The sequence below is a fragment of the Lissotriton helveticus genome, chromosome 4_1, assembly GCF_964261635.1.
Source record: "Lissotriton helveticus chromosome 4_1, aLisHel1.1, whole genome shotgun sequence".
NCBI classification, from domain to species: domain Eukaryota; kingdom Metazoa; phylum Chordata; class Amphibia; order Caudata; family Salamandridae; genus Lissotriton; species Lissotriton helveticus.
In genome coordinates, this window is record NC_136063.1 from 146,657,962 (window position 1) to 146,679,901 (window position 21,940).

Consider the following 21,940-nt stretch of genomic DNA (forward strand, 5'->3'; position numbering starts at 1 on the left):
TTCCCTGCTGGTGCACAAGCATGCCTCAAGTCTGTGATGCATGCCTGATGAGTAACCCCTCTCACAGTACGGATTGTAGAGAGCACAGGCTGCTTCTCGCCTCACTGGATGTCTGCTGGTGTACAGTACATGTGCCTGCGTGCGTGCGTGCCTGGTTTCTTGTTTTCCAACAGTGTGTGGACGCCCCGTGTCTGGTTCAGCCAGGGCCTGGCGTAGATAAGGTTGGTGCCCCAGCAGACCGGGAGGCCTGGCGTAGATGAGGTGGGGTGCTCAGCAGAACGGGAGGCCTGCTCTGGCGGGTTTCCTCTTGATCATGTTGGCTTCCTGCACTGACTCAGAGTTCTCTTCCAGGGCATCTTCATCTCCCGAGTGGCGGAGGAGGGTCCGGCGGCCCGAGCTGGTGTCCGGGTGGGAGACAAGCTCCTGGAGGTGAGGCGGCGACTGAGTGTTGTGCTGATTGATTGCTGGTTCCTGCTTGCCAGTGTCTTCATTGCACCCCTACCCCTGGCTGGCTCTTTCGCTTCAGTTAAATGTCACCCATGGGCACTGGTAGCGGCCTGCATTGCCCTGACCTGAGCAGGCTGCAGAGGCCGCCCTCCTGCCTTCTTTAGCAGATGCTGGCTCAGCAGCATGTGGGTGGGCTGCTGCTGCTGGGCCTCAGCTGCTACCCACCTCTTTCCTGCGGTCGGGGCGTGCGGTGCAGTCATGTGGGTGTTTTTGAATGTTGGGAGCTTTCCTCCTGCGCGATTGCACGATTTTATTGCAGTATGGTTGAGCTCTTTTCCGCATTTAAATGTCCCGAGTGCTGCAGTGGGAAGGGCCGCTGTAGGTCGGTACTTGCAAAGCCTCATGCACAACTGGTCCAGATGACTTGCAGCATCATGTGCAGCCAGTGGGTGGCGCTGAGATACTGTGTTCAGGCAGAAGGATCGGGAGGCCAAGCATTGCAATAGAAAGCGAGATGGAGGGATGTGTTGGCAATTAGCAGAGACGCGGTACCATTATACCAATGGTATCGAGTTGCAACTTCAGAGATTTATTTTTTATATGTTTGTAATCTAAAGTTTCTGATTTTTTTAAAGTAGCAAGCAAACTTATGTTAAAACGAATTTTTGTTTTTTTAAGTAAACTACTGACGGGCGAGGAAAATTCTCGCAAATATGTTGTTGCAAGGCCATTTGCCCCCCTAAAATTGTTAGCTATTTGCACACGATGCTTTAGTGCTTTACCTCTGGTAGTCTTTTATCTGGCAGTTGCACACTTGAAGCCTGCCACTGTTTGTTGCCGTGCCCACTGTTCAACCGTGCCTGGGAGCAACACCACTCTGTCCGTAGTGGGCATATTTCCTACGATGGACTCACTTGGCCACAAACCTCTCTTCCAGTGCCTTTACGAGAAGTCTGTGATAGGATGCAGCAGAGCCTGGGAGTAGCACCAACATGGATCTTTACTCTTCTGGTGTCCCCAGTACCTCCACTGTCTAGTTCCCTTCCTACACTCCTGTCACACTGAGCTCCTGTGCTGGAGGTCAGCAGTCACCTGCACAAGCACTGCTGACACAACGTAGGGACTGGTCTGTAGAGGCCTAGTGGGTAGGCCTTTGCGGTTACTCTTCTCCGCAGGCACTGGTCTGTAGAGGCCTAGTGGGTAGGCCTTTGCGGGGTGTCTGCTCCACCGGCACTGGTCTGTAGAGGCCTAGTGGGTAGGCCTTTGCGGGGTGTCTGCTCCACCGGCACTGGTCTGTAGAGGCCTAGTGGGTAGGCCTTTGCGGGGTGTCTGCTCCACCGGCACTGGTCTGTAGAGGCCTAGTGGGTAGGCCTTTGCGGGGTGTCTGCTCCACCGGCACTGGTCTGTAGAGGCCTAGTGGGTAGGCCTTTGCGGGGTGTCTGCTCCACCGGCACTGGTCTGTAGAGGCCTAGTGGGTAGGCCTTTGCGGGGTGTCTGCCCCACCGGCACTGGTCTGTAGAGGCGTAGTGGGTAGGCCTGTGCGGTGTCCCTGCTACACAGGCACCGGTCTTTAGAGGCGTAGTGGGTAGGCCTGCGCGGTGTCCCTGCTACACAGGCACCGGTCTGTAGAGGCCTAGTAGGTAGGCCTGTGCGGTGTCCCTGCTACACAGGCACATGTCTGTAGAGGCCTAGTGGGTAGGCCTTTGCAGGGTGTCTGCCCCACTGGCACTAGTCTGTAAAGGCCTAGTGGGTACGCCTGTGCGGTCTCTCTTCTCCGCAGGCACTGGTCTGTAGAGGCCTAGTGGGTAGGCCTGTGCGGGGTCTGTGCTCTAGATACACTGGTCTTCAGAAAGCAGTGCTCAGAATGTGTCCAGAGTCCGTGAATGTCTCCAGCTTCACTCTCTCCGTTGTCTCCACCAGGTGAACGGCGTAGACCTGCACAACGCCGAGCACCACAAGGCGGTGGAGGCCTTGCGCAGCTCGGGCACCTCGGTCACCATGTCCGTGCTGCGGGAGCGGATGGTAGAACCGGAGAACGCCATCACGGTCACTCCCCTGCGACCTGAAGACGACTACTATCCGCGGGAGCGCTGGAGTGCCATGAGCTTCCCCGAGGAGACGGATGAGGAGCCGGCGGCGGCGGTGCCCACCAAGCGCTTCTCCACGTGCCTTATGCGCAACGAGAAGGGGCTCGGCTTCAGCATCGCTGGGGGCAAGGGATCCACGCCGTACAGAGTGGGAGACATGGTGAGTACAGTGCCCAGCCCTGTGTCCTCTTGGGAGGTCTGTGCACTCCAGTTAAGTGTATTGTCGGGGTGGCACTAAGTGATTTTATAATCCCTGGGAATCCAGAGTCCACAATTCCAATTTAAAGATACATTTATTTGTCTGCACTAACGATGTATTTGCAAAAAATATATATATTGTTTTGTACGGTGTGGGGATTTAGTATTTTACAGCTATACGTGCATTACAGTCCAGTGGTAGCCAAATAGGAGCTTTAGGTGGCCAGCTTCATTAGGTTGCAGAGACTCTTGCATGATGTGCACCATCATGTTAATGTGTGGTAGAGGACACCTACTCCATGTAATCATCAAATGTCTCAGTCAATACTCTTTCAGCTATTAAACTGATTCTACCTTCTCCAGTGGGCTCTATATTTCGTGACCATTCAGTATTTTACCAGTCTACATTGGAGCTCAGCTGTGGGAGTAGGCCAGTGAAAGTCACGTTACTGTCCAGCTGTAGGTTGTAGAATGGTTCTTGTGTGCCTTGCCTCGTAGGCTAGTTTATTTAAAACTGAAGCCTGGTAGCAGCACACTAGAAAATGAATGCGTTGGCCCATGTTTTTTTTCCTTATTAACTAGTTACGAAATTGTGAGAACATTCAAAGAGAAGGAAGAAATAGGATGGCACCCCCCTTTTCAGTACTTATCCAACAGCATTTCTGTCTCTGGCATACCAGGATTGAAGGTGGCTAGAGACATTGCTGCATCTAAAGATCTGGAGTTTATATAGATATGCAACTACTTTTCTGTACAGTGGGCGTGACCCTTCAAGAATCAAATGCCCTCACACACCTCGAAAGGTGTCATGCTTCATCATAGAGCTTTTGCTCCTCGACGGGCTGGCGCTGCATGTCCGACGGGCACCCTCAATGAGGGCTCTTTGCCAGAGATATTCTTTTCTGCAGTTTGGTGAAGTGTGGGGGCTTAAGGAGTAGATTGGTGTTGAGGTGTGAAAGTATGAGGTTAAAAATAGGGACAGAGGTACTTCTCAGGAAAAAACTTTAATGACCAAGTTCTCTTACCTATATAAAAAATGTGTGGTGCTATCTATTAGACTCTAGTTATCTTGGATAGCTATAGGTCAACATGTTTCTAGCTTCCATGTAGTCCTAATAGTGATCTAGTAGCTATTCATCAGGACCAATATCAACCTAATCTACTTAGTGATTGGCGTTTTAATGTAAGGGTTCATTGATTTTCTCCCAATCACACATACCTTGGTTTCGATATTGATTTCTGATTTATTTAGCAATGGCCCAGTCCTGACTAAACTCACGCAAACGGTGTTATTGTGCCCAACTTGAGGTGGCTCGAATTTTTACCCAATGTGTGTCATCGCTAACAAAAAACAAGCTGCTCTTGAACAGGATAAAAGTAAGTCTCAAAAGTTGTTTCCCCCATTTTAGCGTGTAGGTGGTTTTGCCAGTGTTTGAATCTGGAGCTTCTCTGGGAATGGTGTACGGGGATGTGGGTTAAAAAAAAATAAGAGGGCGATGAATACACCGTGGATAGTGTGCCACACCTTTAGTGAAAAGTGTCATGTCGCACATATAGTGCGTATTTTCTCTTTCACATGCTCATCACAACCATTCTATGGCAATGGTGGGAGATATGTCAATAGTCTTCCCACCCCCTGTACCTGGGAACTGGCATAGCCCTTCGTTGGTCAGTTGTTTAGTTCAGTCCAATCTTGTGGCTATGGAAAATGTAGGGGGCGAAAGTGTTATTTTTAACTGTATTTCATAACTGTTGGCGTTAATGTGAAATAAAGCACAAAAAATAATGTTGGCCTTACAGCTAGAACAACAATGCCTGCTCTGCGCTTGCAACAAGAACCCACTTTGGACCCCTTTAAACTTTTGTGAATGGCACACTTTAGTGAGGCTCTTTTGGTAAAGTCTGGGTTAACGCTGCACTTTTTTTTTTCTTTGTAAACTTTTTATTTAATGTTGACCATATAAAACTGAGCTTGAAGGGATGTGGGGTGGGGGAGTGGAAGAAATCGGCACAAATGGTTGGGGACCGGAGAACAAAAACAGACCTGAGTGAGAGCTAGTCAAAACACAAACACTGGTGTGAAATGCTCTTTTCAGATTTTTTTTAAGTCACTGAGCCGGTAACTATGAGACAAGTGAAATGCTACAAGTATTTGGGGCCTGCTCTGTGGGAGGGAACAAATGGCGAAAAAGGAGGGAACAATTAAAAAAAAATAACCATTCAGAGGCAGGAATTTCTAAAGGACACTAAAGCAAACACATGACAAGCAGTGGGCACACACAGAGAATACAGCATGTTTCGAAAGGTTCGCACATGCGCTGCCTAGGCTCGACCTAAAAAGAGCAGACTGCGCTCTCCAGTTACTCCTCGCCACCACCTCATCTCCCTTCCAGTCATCACATCTTAGTTTCTCTGGCTGCAACTGGATGCACAGACGCACAGCACCTCACGTCTGAGATGCTCCTCTGCAGTTATAATGCTGTCTGAGAAGCCCTCTTTAGTTATTTGGAGATAGTTTTGCTACATATGTAATATCTTGAAACTATTCTTTCACTGTGACAACATTTTTAGTTCTGGCGTTAACCAAAACCTTTTTTTTTTTTTTTACAAAAATTTTATGTATGATGTACCTACTTAGAGACCTTCTGTAGAGGCCTATCTTCGTCCATTGATATGTTATTGTCATTCACTTTTGTCTTCTGCCGACTGCAACATGATGGGATGGGGGCATTGGACCATCTCATTATGAAATATGGCATCCTGCCTCATCACAAAGTGCACATCCACAAGCACAGTACCCTGTGTCTTAGTTTTTTAGTCCAAAAATATTATCGGTTTTAACCAATGGTTTTTTTTGTGATTGTGGCGCTTGCAGCTTCTGCAACAAAGTTTAATAACAACCATGCCAAACAAGCATTGACAGAGCCAGAAAGCTGGCACCAGACATATTGGCTTTGCCTGTTACTGAGCACAGTACACACTTATCTGTCAAAAGAAGAGCAACATTTTGGAAAAGCTTTGCAATTCATGCTTTTTGTTCTAGAGTCCATTATTGCAAACTCTTATACAGTTCTGTTCCTCAATATTCAGTAATACTACAAGCCTGTGTTCCATTTTGACAAACTTTCTATTAATTAACATGTTAGTAAAAAACATTGAGAGCTGCTTTGAAAAATATTTCCTTCTCTTTGAGCCGGACTGCTCTTTCAACCTGATGTATATGGATATCACTCCAGTGTCGAGGAGCAGCCACAAGCTGTAATTACTCAATGTTCCACTTATAAAATGGGGTCGGAATATTGCTTCAGAATATTAAAAATTAGCTATCACTTTCTGATGTAATGTGTGGGTAGTTTAATGTTTTGCCTGCCCTGTCTTTGCAAGAATTCCCAGGCGAAGCTCTTTAAGGGTTCAACTTGTATATTGACTAAGCATGGGCGGAAAATCCGTTCCGCTCGCGGATTTTCGGGAAATTCGCAATCCGCGAGATTTGCGAATTCCCCGCAAAATCCGCGAGCGGAACGGATTGGGTCAAAAGTTCAAGCAGACTTTTTGTAGCTATTTTAGAATGGCGCCGGCAAGCTGCCAGAGCCTCTAAAATGGTTACAAAAGTCAGCTTGAACAGGAAGCACTAATAGATAAAGTAAAGCAGGTGCTCGAGTTGAAGCTCAAATTCAGTTACACAATCATTAATCACCCCAAACTTGGGGTGATTAATGACTGTGTAACTTAATTTGACCTTCAACTCGAACACCTGCTTTACTTTATCTATTAGTGCTTCCTGTTCAAGCTGACTTATGGCTGAGGGCAGAAGGGCACAAAGTGGGAAAGAGGGCATGAGTTTGGCAGAGGGCAGAAGGGCACAGAAACCAGTGGGGCAGAGGGCAAAAGGGCACAAACGAGAGTGGGGCAGAGGGCAGAAAAGCACAAAAACAAGTGGTACAGAGGGCAGAAGGACATAAACAAGCATTGGAAATGCAATAGGTCTCGCATTAGAAAAGTTGGAGTTATTGGTCTTGTAAATGACATATTTTATTTATTTGTTGGTTTTTAAAATTGCTAAATTGATGGCTTTGTCATTTACAATGCCAATAGTTATAACTTTTGCGAATGTGACACCTATAGCATTTGGAATGCAACATGTTTTGTATTTACGTGACTTAGATGGCAGCTCTGGTCGTTAGGCCACATCTCTAGAGAGCAGGAGAGTGCAGCAGGGGGGAGAAGCACAGCAATGCAATAGGTCTCGCATTAGGAACGTTTGAGCTATTGGTATTGTAAAGGACACATTTTTTATTTATGTGCTTGTTTTGAAAATAGCGAAATTAATAGCTTTGTTATTTACAATGCCAATAGTTTTATCTTTCGCAAATGTGACACCTATTGTAACACAATATGTGTTGTGAGGGTGAGGGGTTGAGGGTGAGGGGTTGAGGGTGAGGGGTTGAGGGTGAGGGGTTGAGGGTGAGTGAGGGTGAGGGGTTGAGGGTGAGGTGTTGAGGGTGAGGTGTTGAGGGTGAGGTGTTGAGGGTGAGGGGTTGAGGGTGAGTGAGGGTGAGGGTGAGGGGTTGAGGGTGAGTGAGGGTGAGGGGTTGAGGGTGAGGGTGAGTGAGGGTGAGGGGTTGAGGGTGAGGGTGAGTGAGGGGGTGAGTGAGGGGTTGAGGGTGAGTGAGGGTGAGTGAGGGTGAGTGAGGGTGAGTGAGGGTGAGTGAGGATGAGGGTGAGTGAGGGTGAGTGAGGGTGAGTGAGGGGTTGAGGGTGAGTGAGGGTGAGTGAGGGTGGGTGAGGCGTTGAGGGAGGGTGAGGGTGAGGGGTTGAGGGTGAGTGAGGGTGAGGGGTTGAGGGTGTGAGGGTGAGGGGTGATGGTGAGTGAGGGTGAGTGAGGGTGAGTGAGGGTGAGTGAGGGTGAGTGAGGATGAGGGTGAGTGAGGGTGAGTGAGGGTGAGTGAGGGGTTGAGGGTGAGTGAGGGTGAGTGAGGGTGGGTGAGGCGTTGAGGGAGGGTGAGGGTGAGGGGTTGAGGGTGAGTGAGGGTGAGGGGTTGAGGGTGTGAGGGTGAGGGGTTGAGGGTGAGTGAGGTTGAGGGTGAGGGGTTGAGGGTGAGGGTGAGGGTGAGGGTGAGGGGTTGAGGGTGAGTGAGGGGTTGAGGGTGAGTGAGGGGTTGAGGGTGAGTGAGGGTGAGGGTGAATGAGGGTGAGTGAGGGTGAGGCGTTGAGGGTGAGTGAGGGTGAGGGGTTGAGGGTGAGTGAGGGTGAGTGAGGGTGAGGGGTTGAGGGTGAGTGAGGGTGAGTGAGGGTGAGGGGTTGAGGGTGAGTGAGGGTGAGGGGTTGAGGGTGAGTGAGGGTGAGGGGTTGAGGGTGAGTGAGGGTGAGTGAGGGTGAGGGTGAGTGAGGGTGAGGGTGAGTGAGGGTGAGGGTGAGTGAGGGTGAGGGTGAGTGAGGGTGAGTGAGGGTGAGGGTGAGGGGTTGAGGGTGAGTGAGGGTGTGTGAGGGGTTGAGGGTGAGTGAGGGGTTGAGGGTGAGTGAGGGGTTGAGGGTGAGTGAGGGTGAGGGTGAATGAGGGTGAGTGAGGGTGAGGCGTTGAGGGTGAGTGAGGGTGAGTGAGGGTGAGGGGTTGAGGGTGAGTGAGGGTGAGGGGTTGAGGGTGAGTGAGGGGTTGAGGGTGAGTGAGGGTGAGTGAGGGTGAGGGTGAGTGAGGGTGAGGGTGAGTGAGAGTGAGGGTGAGTGAGGGTGAGTGAGAGTGAGGGTGAGGGTGAGTGAGAGTGAGGGTGAGTGAGGGTGAGGGGTTGAGGGTGAGTGAGGGTGAGGGTGAGTGAGGGTGAGTGTGAGTGAGGGTGAGGGGTTGAGGGTGAGGGTGAAGGAGGGTGAGGGTGGGTGAGGGTGAGGGTGAGTGAGGGTGAGGGTGAATGAGGGTGAGGGGTTGAGGGTGAGTGAGGGTGAGGGGTTGAGGGTGAGTGAGGGTGAGGGGGTGAGGGGTTGAGGGTGAGGGGTTGAGGGTGAGGGGGTGAGGGGTTGAGGGTGAGGGGGTGAGGGTGAGGGGGTGAGGGGTTGAGGGTGAGGGGGTGAGTGAGGGTGAGGGGTTGAGGGTGAGTGAGGGTGAGTGAGAGTGAGGGTGAGTGAGGGGTTGAGGGTGAGGGGTTGAGGGTGAGGGGTTGAGGGTGAGGGGTTGAGGGTGAGGGTGAGGGGTTGAGGGAGGGTGAGGGTGAGTGAGGGTGAGGGAGGGTGAGGGTGAGTGAGGGTGAGGGTGAGGGAGGGTGAGGGAGGGTGAGGGTGAGTGAGGGTGAATGAGGGTGAGGGTGAGTGAGGGTGAGGGGTTGAGGGTGAGTGAGGGTGAGGGTGAGGGTGAGTGAGGGTGAGGGGTTGAGGGTGAGTGAGAGTGGGGTTGAGGGTGAGGGGTTGAGGGTTGAGGGTGAGTGAGGGTGAGGGGTTGAGGGTGAGTGAGGGTGAGTGAGGGTGAGTGAGGGTGAGTGAGGGTGGGTGAGGGTGAGTGAGGGTGAGTGAGGGTGAGGGTGAGGGAGGGTGAGGGTGAGGGTGAATGAGGGTGAGGGTGAATGAGGGCGAGTGAGGGTGAGTGAGGGCGAGGGGTTGAGGGTGGGTGAGGGTGAGGGTGAGGGGTTGAGGGTGAGTGAGGGTGAGGGTGAGGGGTTGAGGGTGAGTGAGGGTGAGTGAAGGTGAGGGTGAGGGTGAGTGAGGGTGAGCGAAGGTGAGGGTGAGTGAGGGTGAGCGAAGGTGAGGGTGAGTGAGGGTGAGCGAAGGTGAGGGTGAGTGAGGGTGAGCGAAGGTGAGGGTGAGTGAGGGTGAGTGAAGGTGAGGGTGAGCGAGGGTGAGGGTGTGTGAAGGTGAGGGTGAGTGTGAGGGGAGATGTATATGGGCATATAACGAGAAAGCGAAAGTGAAAGAACAGGTGATGTGGAGGACTCGGAGGTAATCAGAACGGAGCCGAACGCAGAGGAGATGGCTTCGTGCTCCAGTACAGGTAGAGAGAGGAATGACAAGGACACGAGGGCAGCTTGGGAAGGACTTCTGCTGATTACCTTCAAGTACCGTCTTCCACTGCCAAGTAAACTGCTCTCAGGACAGAAAGGGCAGAGGGGGAGCATGAAACAGAAGACAGGTATAGTGACTAAGCAAAGGGCAGGGTGACTAACAAGAATAATGATCATACGGATAGGGGTTCAAAGGCGGCAAGGATGAGGCTCATGAAATTACGCGTTGGCAATTTGGATAAATACATTAAATGATTACGTTAAACAGAGTAGGCTATAGCCAGAGAGAGGAGGCATGCAGGGAAAGAAGTTAAGGCAAGAGGGAATCCAGGCCAGACTCTCCTGCTCTGGATTCATAATAGAGTGTGAAGAGGGTTATTAGATGACGTGCAATATTAGGATGTAAAACTGTTAACAAAAAAAACCTTTAGAAATAAACATTTTTATGCAATAAAGTGCTATAGTAGTTTGATGCACTAAAATCACACTAACGCTGCTATGATTGGTTCCTGGCAGTGCTCTTTGCAACCAGACTGGAGATGCATATGAAGCGGTACTGATTCTCACAAGAATGAAAACTGGTCTAATGAACAGACTATATGTTTACAGACTCATCTATGAAACAGCAACTTTGTTACCCACAAAAACATAACTAAAACAGACAATAGGTCCAGGTCATTGTTGAGATTTCACACAACAACTTAAGACACCGAAGGGGAGACACACGGCGGGCAGGGGAGGGGGCGGAGCAGGGAGAGCGGCATGAGGGTGTGAAGCAGCCGGGGCCTTTGAAGTGAAGCTAAGCTTCACTTCAAAGGTGTGGGAGGAGTGTGGCTTTGGGAACAGATGGCGATTTGATGATGTGCACGCGCATTTTAGGTCAATGCGCTTGCGCATTGACCTAAAAGCGCACGGGCACAGCACCAAATCGCCACAGTTAGTTAAACTTTGTTTAAAGCCCTATAGTCTCGCTTCTCTCAATGCGCATGCGCATTGATAGGTCACAAGACCTAAAAACGAGAGGGTGGCAGTGATGAACCAGGCAAAAAATAAAACGTCAAAGCGCCCCGCGAACACGCAAAGCGCCCCTCAAACACGCAAAAAAAAATTCACACATTTTGCGAATTGCTAATTCGCAAAATTCGTCCATGCTTAATATTGACGTGTGCTGTAGTCCGCAAGGGGTTGCTTCTGCCAGAGTTGGCAGGCACTGCTGAGAGGACAGTGGCTACAAGCCATGGTGGCTTGCAAGACATGGCAAAAAAACAAGAGCTGCAGGCTGTAATGCTTGCCAAACTCCCAGTCCTGCTCTTTTTGTAGCAGCAAGTCTCACAACGATTTTGAGTAAAGAGGAGCAAATTCTTCTAATCCTAAGAATTTTCATCTGACATCATTACCACCCTTTGCTGCTAAAGTTTTTGAGATACATGTGGCGTAACTAGTAGATAACCATAGTCAGGCCAACACGAGTTTAGTATCCCTGCGAGCTAGATTATGGCGGACTTCTAGAACAGAACCTGTGCTTCTTGTCATTTTAGACGATCTAATACGCCATTGTGACGCCGGTGAAGTCCATGCCCTACTTTTATTGGACCTGTCTTTTGCATTTGAAATGGTCGACCATAACATCCAGTATGACAGAGTTGCTGCAGTGTGTCTAAGAGGCTGGGCCTTGCTTTGGTTTCACTCATTCTTTTTCAACGGGACTCATTCTCTTAATCTAGATTCCTTTATGGGTCACAAGTTACCTATTACATGCGGCGTTCCACAAGGATCCCCCCTCCTCTTTTTAGCATTTATGTACACAAAGAAAGATATGAAAGCCTGCATGCACGCAGATGACTCGCAGTTATCAGTGCGTTTAGGGGATAATCCTTCGTCTCATCAAAACTTCAAAATAACCACGATACCAATCTGGACCTGAATGGGGAGTGATAAACTGAGCTAAATGCTGGAAACAAAGGTTCCTATTATCAGTGGCCTGTTCAATACCACCAGGCCAGTTATAATGGGCTTATAAGCCTATTCCCTCTAAAACTAATAAGAGTCTAGGTATTATAGTTGATTTCCAATTATCTCTGACTGCTCAGATAGATTCTTTTGTTTCATAATGTTCTTACCTCATTAAACTCATGGCACGAACAGCATCACAATTGCATTATGCTGCTTTCCTTTGACTCGAACTTCCTAAATATCTCTTGCTCAAGCTACAGCTGCTACTGCTCGCTTCACTCCTAAGGCTGGCCTAGTGCACCTTCCGGACTGTATCAGAAAGTACCTCGAAAATAGAACACCTGTGTGGCCACTGAGATCTTCACCTGTGAACCATCTATCTGTCTAGAGGTTCAAGGAGCAAAGATAAAGAGACAAAAATCATTTACGTTATTGGGAGTGAGTGTTTGTAATTCTCTCCCCATCCATCTATGTTCTTAGTGCTCTATTCACGCGTTCTGTTCCCAACTTAAAACTTGGCTCCTTCGTCAAGCCTTTTGGCATGTAATGTACAGAATAAGACTTCAGTCATAGATACATCACTACAGCTGCATTCCAGTCCATTGTTTTTTGCCCACTGTGCCATACCAGACAAGGAGCGACCATATATAAATCAGTTTTGATGGGACCCAGGTCTGGTCATTCCCGTAAGAAAATCCATTATTCTTTCCTTGGTGGCTTTGAAGGAATTGATCCATTCGTACATTGTTTGCTTTTAGCACCTGATTAAACTTGTTTTGGGAGCTTGTAAGGATTCATTTAATTCCTGTCTTTGGGGCTTACGTAGCTTGTAAGGGATGATACCATTCTTGCCTTTTTGGCTTGTAGTCATTGAGTGTGTTCTTGTCTTGGTGGTTTGTAAAGAGTAATTCCATTCTTGCCTTGATGGTTTACATTGCGCCGAAAATGTTCATTCTTGTCTGGTATTTATCAGTGATGCTGTTACTGCTCAGGGACTTCTAATGAATGTTTCCATTTGTGTTTTCGTTGTTTGTAAGGAGTGATTTGATTCTGCAGGTGCTTCATGCATTTGCCACACTATTTTGCTCCTTATATGATCAGACTGGAGTTTTTGACACTGGAGCAAAGAAGAGTGTTGTATCAAGTGCTTTAGAGAAATAAAGGAGCCTTCTTGAGGTTGTGGTCGGGTGACGTAGACTCTGCACCTTTCGGGCGGCACAGCAGAAGACGGATTCATTGACACCACTGAAGCAGCTTGCATAACTGCCCTCGAGTCTTATACCCTTTGGTCATTTCTGTAACCCCGGTGTTGTGCTACTGAGGTTCTCTGCACTATTCACAACCCCTCTGGGTCCAGATATACAGCCCCTTGTGCCCTCTGCAGGCTCGCTCCTCTGGCTCTTTTTTGGATGGATCTTCTCTGGAGTGACTCAGTGTGCCCAGAGTTGGGTATAAGAAGGTGATCTTTGGGGCTGTCTGTGCAGTGGCTGTGGGTTATTATTGGTCCTGTAGCTCTAGACAGGTTGTATCTTACCAATAATCTGTCTCTGTTCTGACGTGCAATGTCCACAGAGTTTGATACGGTTAGGTGGTCTGCAGCTGCCCTTGTGCCCTCTGCGGTTTTACTATTGCTGCTGTAGGTCCAGCCAGAGGTTGAATCTTACCAATGACTTCTCCTCTGTTTGGCCGTGCAGTGCCCACAGAGCTGGGTGGGGTAAGGTGATCTGTGGTGCCTTCTACAGCTGTGGGTTATTCTCGCTCCAGGTAGAGGTTGGGTCTCCTCCTCTTGTTAGACGCGCTTTGTGTGCCGAGTTAGATAAGGCTAGGAGAGCTGTGCTGCCCCCCACGGCTCCTGGTTTATTCTCGCTCCTGTGCCACAAGACACAGGCAGACTAGATCTTACTGAACATCTCTGCTCTAGCTTGATCTGCATGAAGCATAGAGTTGGATACGGTATGATGATCTGCATTGCCCTCGGTGGCTGTAGGTTTACTCTTGCTCCTTGATCTCCAGACATGAATTAAAAGTAGCCAAACATCACTTCTCCTGGTTTGACGCACAGTGTGTGCACAGGTAGAAGCGATAAGGTGATCAGCAGATGCCCTGGTCCCGTCTGTGGCTGTGGGTTTAGTCTCGCTTCTGAGACACCGGGCAGAGGTTGGTTCTTATTGGAAATCTGATTTGATGTGCAATGCGCACAGAGTTGGATCTGTGGAGTCATCTGCAACTGTGGCTTTATTTTTGCTTCTGTGACACCAAATAGAGGTTGGATCTTATCAAAAATCTGGTTTGACAAACCGTATGCGCGTGTCGTAGGTGGTAAGGTGTCCTGCAGTGGCCTCTGAGGTGTCCATATTTACTCGTACTCCTGTGGCACCAGACAGAGATGGGATGCCAATGCAAATCTCTCCTTTGGTGTGAGGTACAGTGCGCAAAGAGTTGGATTTGCTAAGGTGGTCGGTGTCGCCCTCTGTGGATGCAGATTTACTGTCGGTCCTGTTACTCCAGCTTACTCCTCTGGTTTTACGTGCAGTGTGCGTAGAGTTGGAAGTGGTAAGGCCGTCTTACTGAAGATCTCTCCTCTGGTTTTACGTGCAGTGTGCGTAGGGTTGGAAGTGGTAAGGCCGTCTTACTGAAGATCTCTCCTCTGGTTTTACTTGCAGTGTGCATAGGGTTGGAAGTGGTAAGGCTGTCTTGCTGAAGATCTCTCCTCTGGTTTTACATGCAGTGTGCGTAGGGTTGGAAGTGGTAAGGCTGTCTTACTGAAGATCTCTCCTCTGGTTTTACGTGCAGTGTGCATAGGGTTGGAAGTGGTAAGGCTGTCTTACTGAAGATCTCTCCTCTGGTTTTACGTGCAGTGTGCATAGGGTTGGAAGTGGTAAGGCTGTCTTACTGAAGATCTCTGGTTTTACGTGCAGTGTGCGTAAAGTTGGAAGTGGTAAGGCCGTCTTACTGAAGATCTCTCCTCTGGTTTTACGTGCTGTGCACGCAGAGTTGGAGCCCTTTAGGCGGTTGGCCGTGCCCTCTGTGATGCCCCCTGCGATGGCCTCTGCGGGGGCAGATTTCCTGTGGCACCAGACCGAGGTTGGGTCACTTTGGAAACCTCTTCTGGTCTGGGTGCAGTGCGCGCAGAGTTGGAGCCCTTTAGGTGGTCTGCGGTGCCCTCTACGGGGCAGATTTCCCGTGGCACTGGGCAGAAGTTCGATGTCTTTGGAGACCTCTCCTGGTGTGAGTGCAGTGCGCGCAGAGTTGTAGCCGTTAAGGTGGTCTGCGATGCCCTCTGCGGGGGCAGATTTCCCGTGGCGCTGGGCAGAAGTTCGATGTCTTTGGAGACCTCTCCTGGTGTGAGTGCAGTGCGCGCAGAGTTGTAGCCGTTAAGGTGGTCTGCGATGCCCTCTGCGGGGGCAGATTTCCCGTGGCGCTGGGCAGAAGTTCGATGTCTTTGGAGACCTCTCCTGGTGTGAGTGCAGTGCGCGCAGAGTTGGAGGCGTTAAGGAGGTCTGCGGTGCCCTCTGCGGGGGCAGATTTCCCGTGGCACCAGACCGAGGTTGGGTCACTTTGGAAACCTCTTCTGGTGTGCGTGCAGTGCGCGCAGAGTTGGAGCCCTTTAGGTGGTCTGCGGTGCCCTCTGCGGGGGCAGAGTTCCCCTGGCACTGGGCAGAGGTTGGATCTCTTTGGAAACCTCTCCTGGTGTGATTGCAGTGCGCGCAGAGTTGGAGCCCTTTAGGTGGTCTGCGGTGCCCTCTGCAGGGGCAGATTTCCCCTGGCACTGGGCAGAGGTTGGAGACCTCCCCTCTGGTTGACGTGCAGAGCACAGAGGTGACGGTGGTAAGGTGATCCGCGCTACCATGGCTGCTCTTTGGCTCCGGGGTGTGGTAGTATTTTGGGATCTGTGCTGAGTCAGGTCAGGTGCTTGTGAACTTCGGGTCAGTGGAGAGCAGAGCTCGGGAGGCCCCGGGAGCTCGCAGCCCAGGCCTGTGGATAGCGCGCCTGGCTCCGCGTCGCACAGGTACGCTGCCGCGTGTGGAGGGGTCGGGGGGTGTCTGTCCACTTATCCCGTCTTTCTGCCGCTTGTGTGGATGTGGCTGTGACCCCCTCTTCTGTGTCTGACCCTCTCCTGCTCGAGTCGCCCGCCCCCGGACCCTGGCACGGGTTGTAAGAGTGGATGCTACCTGCGGTGTTACTCGGCCAGGCCACGGCCGAGGTGCGAGTGTTGGCCCGCCCCGAGAGCTCCGAGGTGTCCCCCGCGTTGCCGCAGGAGTTGTAGGGACGGAGTTGGTCTCTCTCCCTCTACGATCTCCGTAAGCCTGGTGTGCACAAGTGCTGTCCTTCGCCCAGTGTCACTCGGTGCCCACACACTTCCAGCTCTCAGCAGCGCGGCAGCCGCAGCCCCTCGGTTTCTAACGCCCGGCACTTTCTCCGTCCCTTTCAGGGTATGTTACCGCCGGGTGCGTTTGGGCCTCACGCACCAAGGCAGGTTTTGTAGCTCGGCGCCCCATGCATGCTTTCCTATGGTTGGTTGCCTGATTATTTTTGTATTTAAGTGTCCAAACCAAGATTGAAGATATCTCTTTCTGCTTCGAATTGTACTCGCCTGTCTGTAATTATATTTACTAGTCTGAGCTCTGAACATTGCGTACCGTTCCAATCTCTGAGATTGTTTATCCAAGTGAGGTACTATTAGTTCATCTCATTCCTGCCAACATATTGATATGACTCCGATTACATTATCCTGGTTTAAATCTCAGATTTACATTTGCCCGTCTGTAATTACCCGATTCCTATTTGGGAATACATCCAGCCGTTTCATGGCTGCCTTGGAAAACATCAGCCTGCCTGATTTCAGTTTGAAGCTACAACAGCAGGGCACACGTCCTAAAACAAAAAGTGGGAGAGTGACCAAGTTAGGCAGTATGCAAGTGACATCATGGGTATGACATCACTGCGCGTGACCTCCCAGGGAGTGACATCACTGCGCGTGACATTGCATGTGACCTCTCTACCCATGACAGCCCAGGGGGTGACATAAGATCTTAAGCCCTCACATATTTAGCAGTCTATCATGGGCACATTTAAGCGTATTACAATTCTTAGCAATGGAGATTTTGCGTCTGAGTTGTGCCAAAAAAGTAACAACCTAATGCGAAATCTGGGTCTTAGTTTATGCATTTTTTTTAACTCTGCTACAAAGAAATTGACAACAACGAGAAAGGTAGCAGCAAATCGGTTTGGCTTAATTGGTTGCAAAATCTGCATTTTAAAATACCTTATGGGGGTAAGGCACATGCTGCAGAGATCGATCCTTGTGTGCCTAGTAAATCTCAGCGAATATTGATGGCAAGATAGCTCAGGAGGATAACGTATTTTCTGTAGAGATCTGTATTTGCCTACTCCTTGGTTTGAGCAAAAAACAATTAAAGGACGGAATGCTGAACAATGCAACATTCACCCCCAGAATCCATCGTTCTTTTTCTCACCACGCCACCCCTGTTTTCAGCCAGCCATATGCAAATGAGTCTTGACCCTGTTCCTCATGGGAACAGTCCAGCACAAACTACTAAGCAAGGCCCTCCATATAATATATTGGAAACATGCATTCTGCGACCAGTTTCCGGGTATTACCCCCCATCTGCCAGGATAGCTTGAATCCAGTGGCACAGTGAGCACTGGACCCACTTCTGGGCATACCGTTGAGGTTTGAATCAAAGTAGCGTAGAGGGTTAATATGTTTCCTGCAAAGCACATTGTGTAACATGCAGATGACGGATTTTTATTTTATGTAAATGGGTAAGTGGGTTACTGCATTTAACACAGATTATTTTGTTACTTGCAGTTCATAAATTGTAATCCTTCTAATGTATCACAGTAAACTTTGAAGGACATGGCTCCTACACCTTGTAACCCCCACTGTCCTATGTAACGCATCTTACACATTGATTTGCCCACATATGATTTATTGCCAATGTTTAATGTGTACGTTTGACGTAAAGCGTGCTGACACCCTGCATTGGGATGAGTAGCGCTATAAAATAAATAAAACAAAATAGTGGTATTTAAATTGTGTGTAAATACGGGGACATCCCAACACATCTGAAATTCTTACAGTGCATACGTTTCTCTTATGTACAGGGACTGAACAAAGTCAAAACATGCCTCCCTTAACTATTTGTGAAGTGATGAGCTGTGTGCCTTTATTTGCCTCCCATTGCATTTAGGTGTGCGGCACCCAGTACCTCGCAGCCTGGATACTCTAACAGGTGTTGATCCCTTTAACTTTGGCCTCTGTTATGGCCGTCCTGGAATCTGATAAGCCCCCTCTCTGCCTGCACGTTGCTGATCGGAATGAAAGCAGACAATGTGCAGGTGCGGCTGAATGTGTCCTGGTGTCTGAAAATTGCACCAGGATATGTTTAGCATACTTCTGTGGGGCCCAGCCTCTTGGCAGGGTAGACAGCGTCCACCCTGTGAAAAGTGTGGGTAGATGCTGTCTACCTGCTTGTGCCCTCGGCTTGTGCCCTATACAGCAGCCTAGATGTTTTCCTTGAATGGTAGCTCAGTGAGCTCTGTTTGCCCTTGACTCGAGTAAAATACCAGCAAGTCAGACTAAGAGTTTCAGCCTTTGTAGGTAGACACATTGAGTACGAGAAATCTGAGTAATTGTGACATCTATTGTTGAGCTTGGCATCTTTGGCGTGGTTTCCATGACTTTTTGCCTCTACCCCCTATATTTTTTATACTGTTCTTGATTTCGTTTTTACTGGTTTAGATGCTTTGGGAACTTTGCCACTGCTGATCAATGTATAAGTGCAAGTGCCTCCTGTGTAAATTGTTGTTACAATTGGTTCTCCATGTTTGCCATATTTGATTTACTGATAACCCCTTAGTAAAGTGCACTGAGTGTGCCAGGACCTGTAAATCAAATGCTACTTGTAGGCCTGCAGCACTGATTGTGCCACCCATGAGTAGCCCTGAAAATGTATCTCAGACCTGACACTGCAGTGTCTGCGCGCAGTTTTAAACAGCCATGTCGACCTCGCAAGTGCACCCACTTGCCAGGCCATAAACTTCCCTTTTCTTATATTTCAGGCACCTCTAGGAAGGCCTAAGGTACCCCCTTGGGCAGGGTACAGTGTTTGTGAAAGGTAGTACATGTACTGGTGTGCATGACATGTCCTGATAGTGAAATAATGGCAATTTCGTTTTTTACTATTGAAAGGCTATCTTGCCCCATAGGATAGAATGGGAAATGCTTTGTAACATCTTACAGGTATAACTTTCCATTTGGACAAGATAGAGAACCAAAGTTTAGGCTCTCTGAACTCAGAATTTAATAACACATATTTTAGTAAAGATTGTATTTAAATTGTGTGTTTGAAAATACCACTTTTAGAAAGTAAGTCTTTTCTTGTTTAACCATTCTACGTGCCTCTGCCTGTTAGTGTATTGACTGTCTTGTTTTTGAGTGACAGGGGCTGGGGATTCGAATTCACTGAAGACGGCAACTTGGGGGGTTGAGGTGTGCCTGGTCCTTCCTGAATGACTCAGAGCTGAGCTGAATAGGGCTTGGCCGCATATAGAGTAGTGGGAGGGCCTGTCTCCCTTGCACAATGCTGTCTCCACCCCCTGTGGTCATACTGCACCAGTGAAGACAGAACTGATTTGGACTGAGCTCCGAGAACATTGCACAAACAGAACAAATACTTTTTGGAGTATAAGTATTCGACCTAAAACCCCAGAGATTTATATCACTTCTGGACTCAATAGGAACCTTTGCCTAGGAGAAGAGCTGTGAGGAGGAGTACTACCCATTTGCTGTGTGCTGGGCGGGGTTGGCCTGCAGTTGCTGTTTCTGCCAAGGAAAGGACCAAGACTGGAACTTTGCTGCAAACCTGCTTGAAGATCTCTAATGGGCTGTCTGTGCTGCCCTCCTGTTCTGAAGTCTCAGGGGCACAAAGAAGTCACCCCCAGCTCACCTTAACTCTGCTGCTGAGAGTTATGACCTGCCTGGAGGTGCCCGTTCCAGTTCTGTGCCTCTGGAGGTTGTGCTTGCTGCTGGGAGCTGGAAGAAACCCAAAGAAATGAAGAAATCAACACATCGCTCTTATTGCAGATGTTTTTTCGATGCAGCACCGCCGTGCGAGAAGAATCTCCATGCATAAAGTCCCATACGAGCCAGATCCTTCCAGCCGAAAATGTTTTTCCCTTTCTCTGCAACATAAATCTTTGTTATGGTTTCCCTTCCAAGACATTGTTCCAACCCAGAGAAATAACCAATCATGTTTATATCCTTTTCCGCGAAAGCCTTTGGGTTTACATCAGATTGAATGAGATCAAATTTCCTGGTCCAAAGCTCATAAAAAGTAGTATCCCTAAGGATAGTAAAAGGAGAACCAGAATCTGCCATCACCTGTAACGGAACGATGTCAATAATGGCAGAACATACGGGCCCTTTTATGGAATCCTTATCATCAATACAATCAACTGTAACAACTATATTATTGAAAGAGTTACTACAGGAATCAACATCTGGATCAATACAGTTCACATTAATTGACCTTTTAGCATTTCTGCATACTCATTGAAAATTTCCCATTTTCTTACAAATAACACATAGTTTGTTGATAGCAGGACAATTAGGATAATTCCCTATATGGTTTTTAGAACCGCATCTATAACAAACACTGTTTCTTTTAGCTAAATCTAGAACTCTTGCTTTTAACGTTTACTGCACATATAGAACCTTCATTATCAACCTTGGAAGAAGAAACCATGTTAACTCCACTTTTAGATGTATCTAGCATTACTTTGTTTGACAAGGTAGAACACTCGATGCTCAAGGCCAAGTCAATTACCTCAGATAAGGAAGGGTTTTTGCAGCCTAAAATCCTCTGGTTAATTTTGCTTGAAGCACAATTGAAAACAAATTGGTCCCTGATGTAGTTATCGCATAAGGACCAAAATCACATGTGGTTGCTAAGACTCTGAGCGCAGATATGTATTTCTCAACTTTCTCTTCTTCCTTTTGTTTCCTTGAATAAAAATTATGTCGCTCTAACATATTGTTTGGTTCTTCAGAGAACAGTTTTTTTAAACGAGCGACAGCTTCCAAATATACATTCCATTGGCCATCACCAGCATGTGAAGCGGGCGGAGGAATTGGAACAATACTGTGAAATTATTTGTGCAGCTTGACCCAGACATCCAAAAAGTAATGCAAATTTTAGAGCAGGAGGATAATTTATAGCGTCAATAGCAACTAGATGTTTCTCAAATAATCTAAACCATTCTGACCAAATAATTTCAGGGCTACCAGGCTTACTGAGAAAAGGTGGAGGTTGAGTAATTGGTTGAACTTGAACGTTAGCCATTGAAGCGAAACAACAATAATAAAAAAAACACAAAGTAAAAATAAAAGGTAAATAATAAACCTGTGATAAGTGAACGATGGACCCTTCCTACTGACAGCACCTGGCCTCCTTTCTCCCCAAACAAATATTTAGTCCCTCAAATTACAATAGGGGTTTGTGTGCACACTGTCTGGCACCCACCGTTACTGTGCCTATTCCCTAGGGAATGAAATACAGATAAACAACCGCAAAGGTGCACCACAATATTCTTCAAGATACAATATTATTAATGAATCGCGGAGAGCTTATTTACTGTAAAGCAATGCTTCCAAGTCTATCTTCCACGTTAAGAGTCTATATGGCGCCTATCCATATGTCAGATGTCTTTGTAAAAACTTGATGTAGGCCTTGGCAGAGTCTTTTGTATTGAATTCTAATGTCCACTGGATATAAAAATGTTAACCACTTTGGACGGAGATGTGGGCACTGGACACCAGTAGGCCGATCGTAATAAATCGGCCTGCAGTCATCCACAGAGCCTTCGTCCTTTCCGAAATACGCAAACATATTTTTATATCCAGTGGACATTAGAATTCAATACAGAAGACTCGGCCAAGGCCTACATCAAGTTTTTACAAAGACATCTGACATATGGATAGGCGCCATATAGACTCTTAACGTGGAAGATAGACTTGGAAGCATTGCTTTACAGTAAATAAGCCCTGAAGAAGTCCCAACAGGACGAAACGCGCCGGCTGTATGGTGTTAACGATTGAAAATAAAGACTTTTTGAAAAACAAGAAAAACATTACCTTTCGCGATTCATTAATAATATTGTATCTTGAAGAATATTGTGGTGCACCTTTGCGGTTGTTTATCCAAATAATAAACCTGTGTATCACTGTTGTTGAAAGTATTAGCTGGT

The 21,940-nt window shown here is 48.2% G+C and overlaps 1 protein-coding gene across 21 annotated transcripts in view; it reads left to right on the forward strand.

Moving 5' to 3' along the window:
• SCRIB (scribble planar cell polarity protein) overlaps positions 1-21,940 on the forward strand; it is a 576,647-nt gene that overhangs the window by 322,247 nt on the left and 232,460 nt on the right. For all 21 annotated transcript variants that reach the window (XM_078686589.1, XM_078686596.1, XM_078686598.1 and 18 more), the window contains 2 exons: positions 352-429; positions 2,368-2,694. In XM_078686589.1, the coding sequence (XP_078542715.1) occupies positions 352-429; positions 2,368-2,694 (405 nt within the window). The remainder of the gene's footprint in view (positions 1-351; positions 430-2,367; positions 2,695-21,940) is intronic.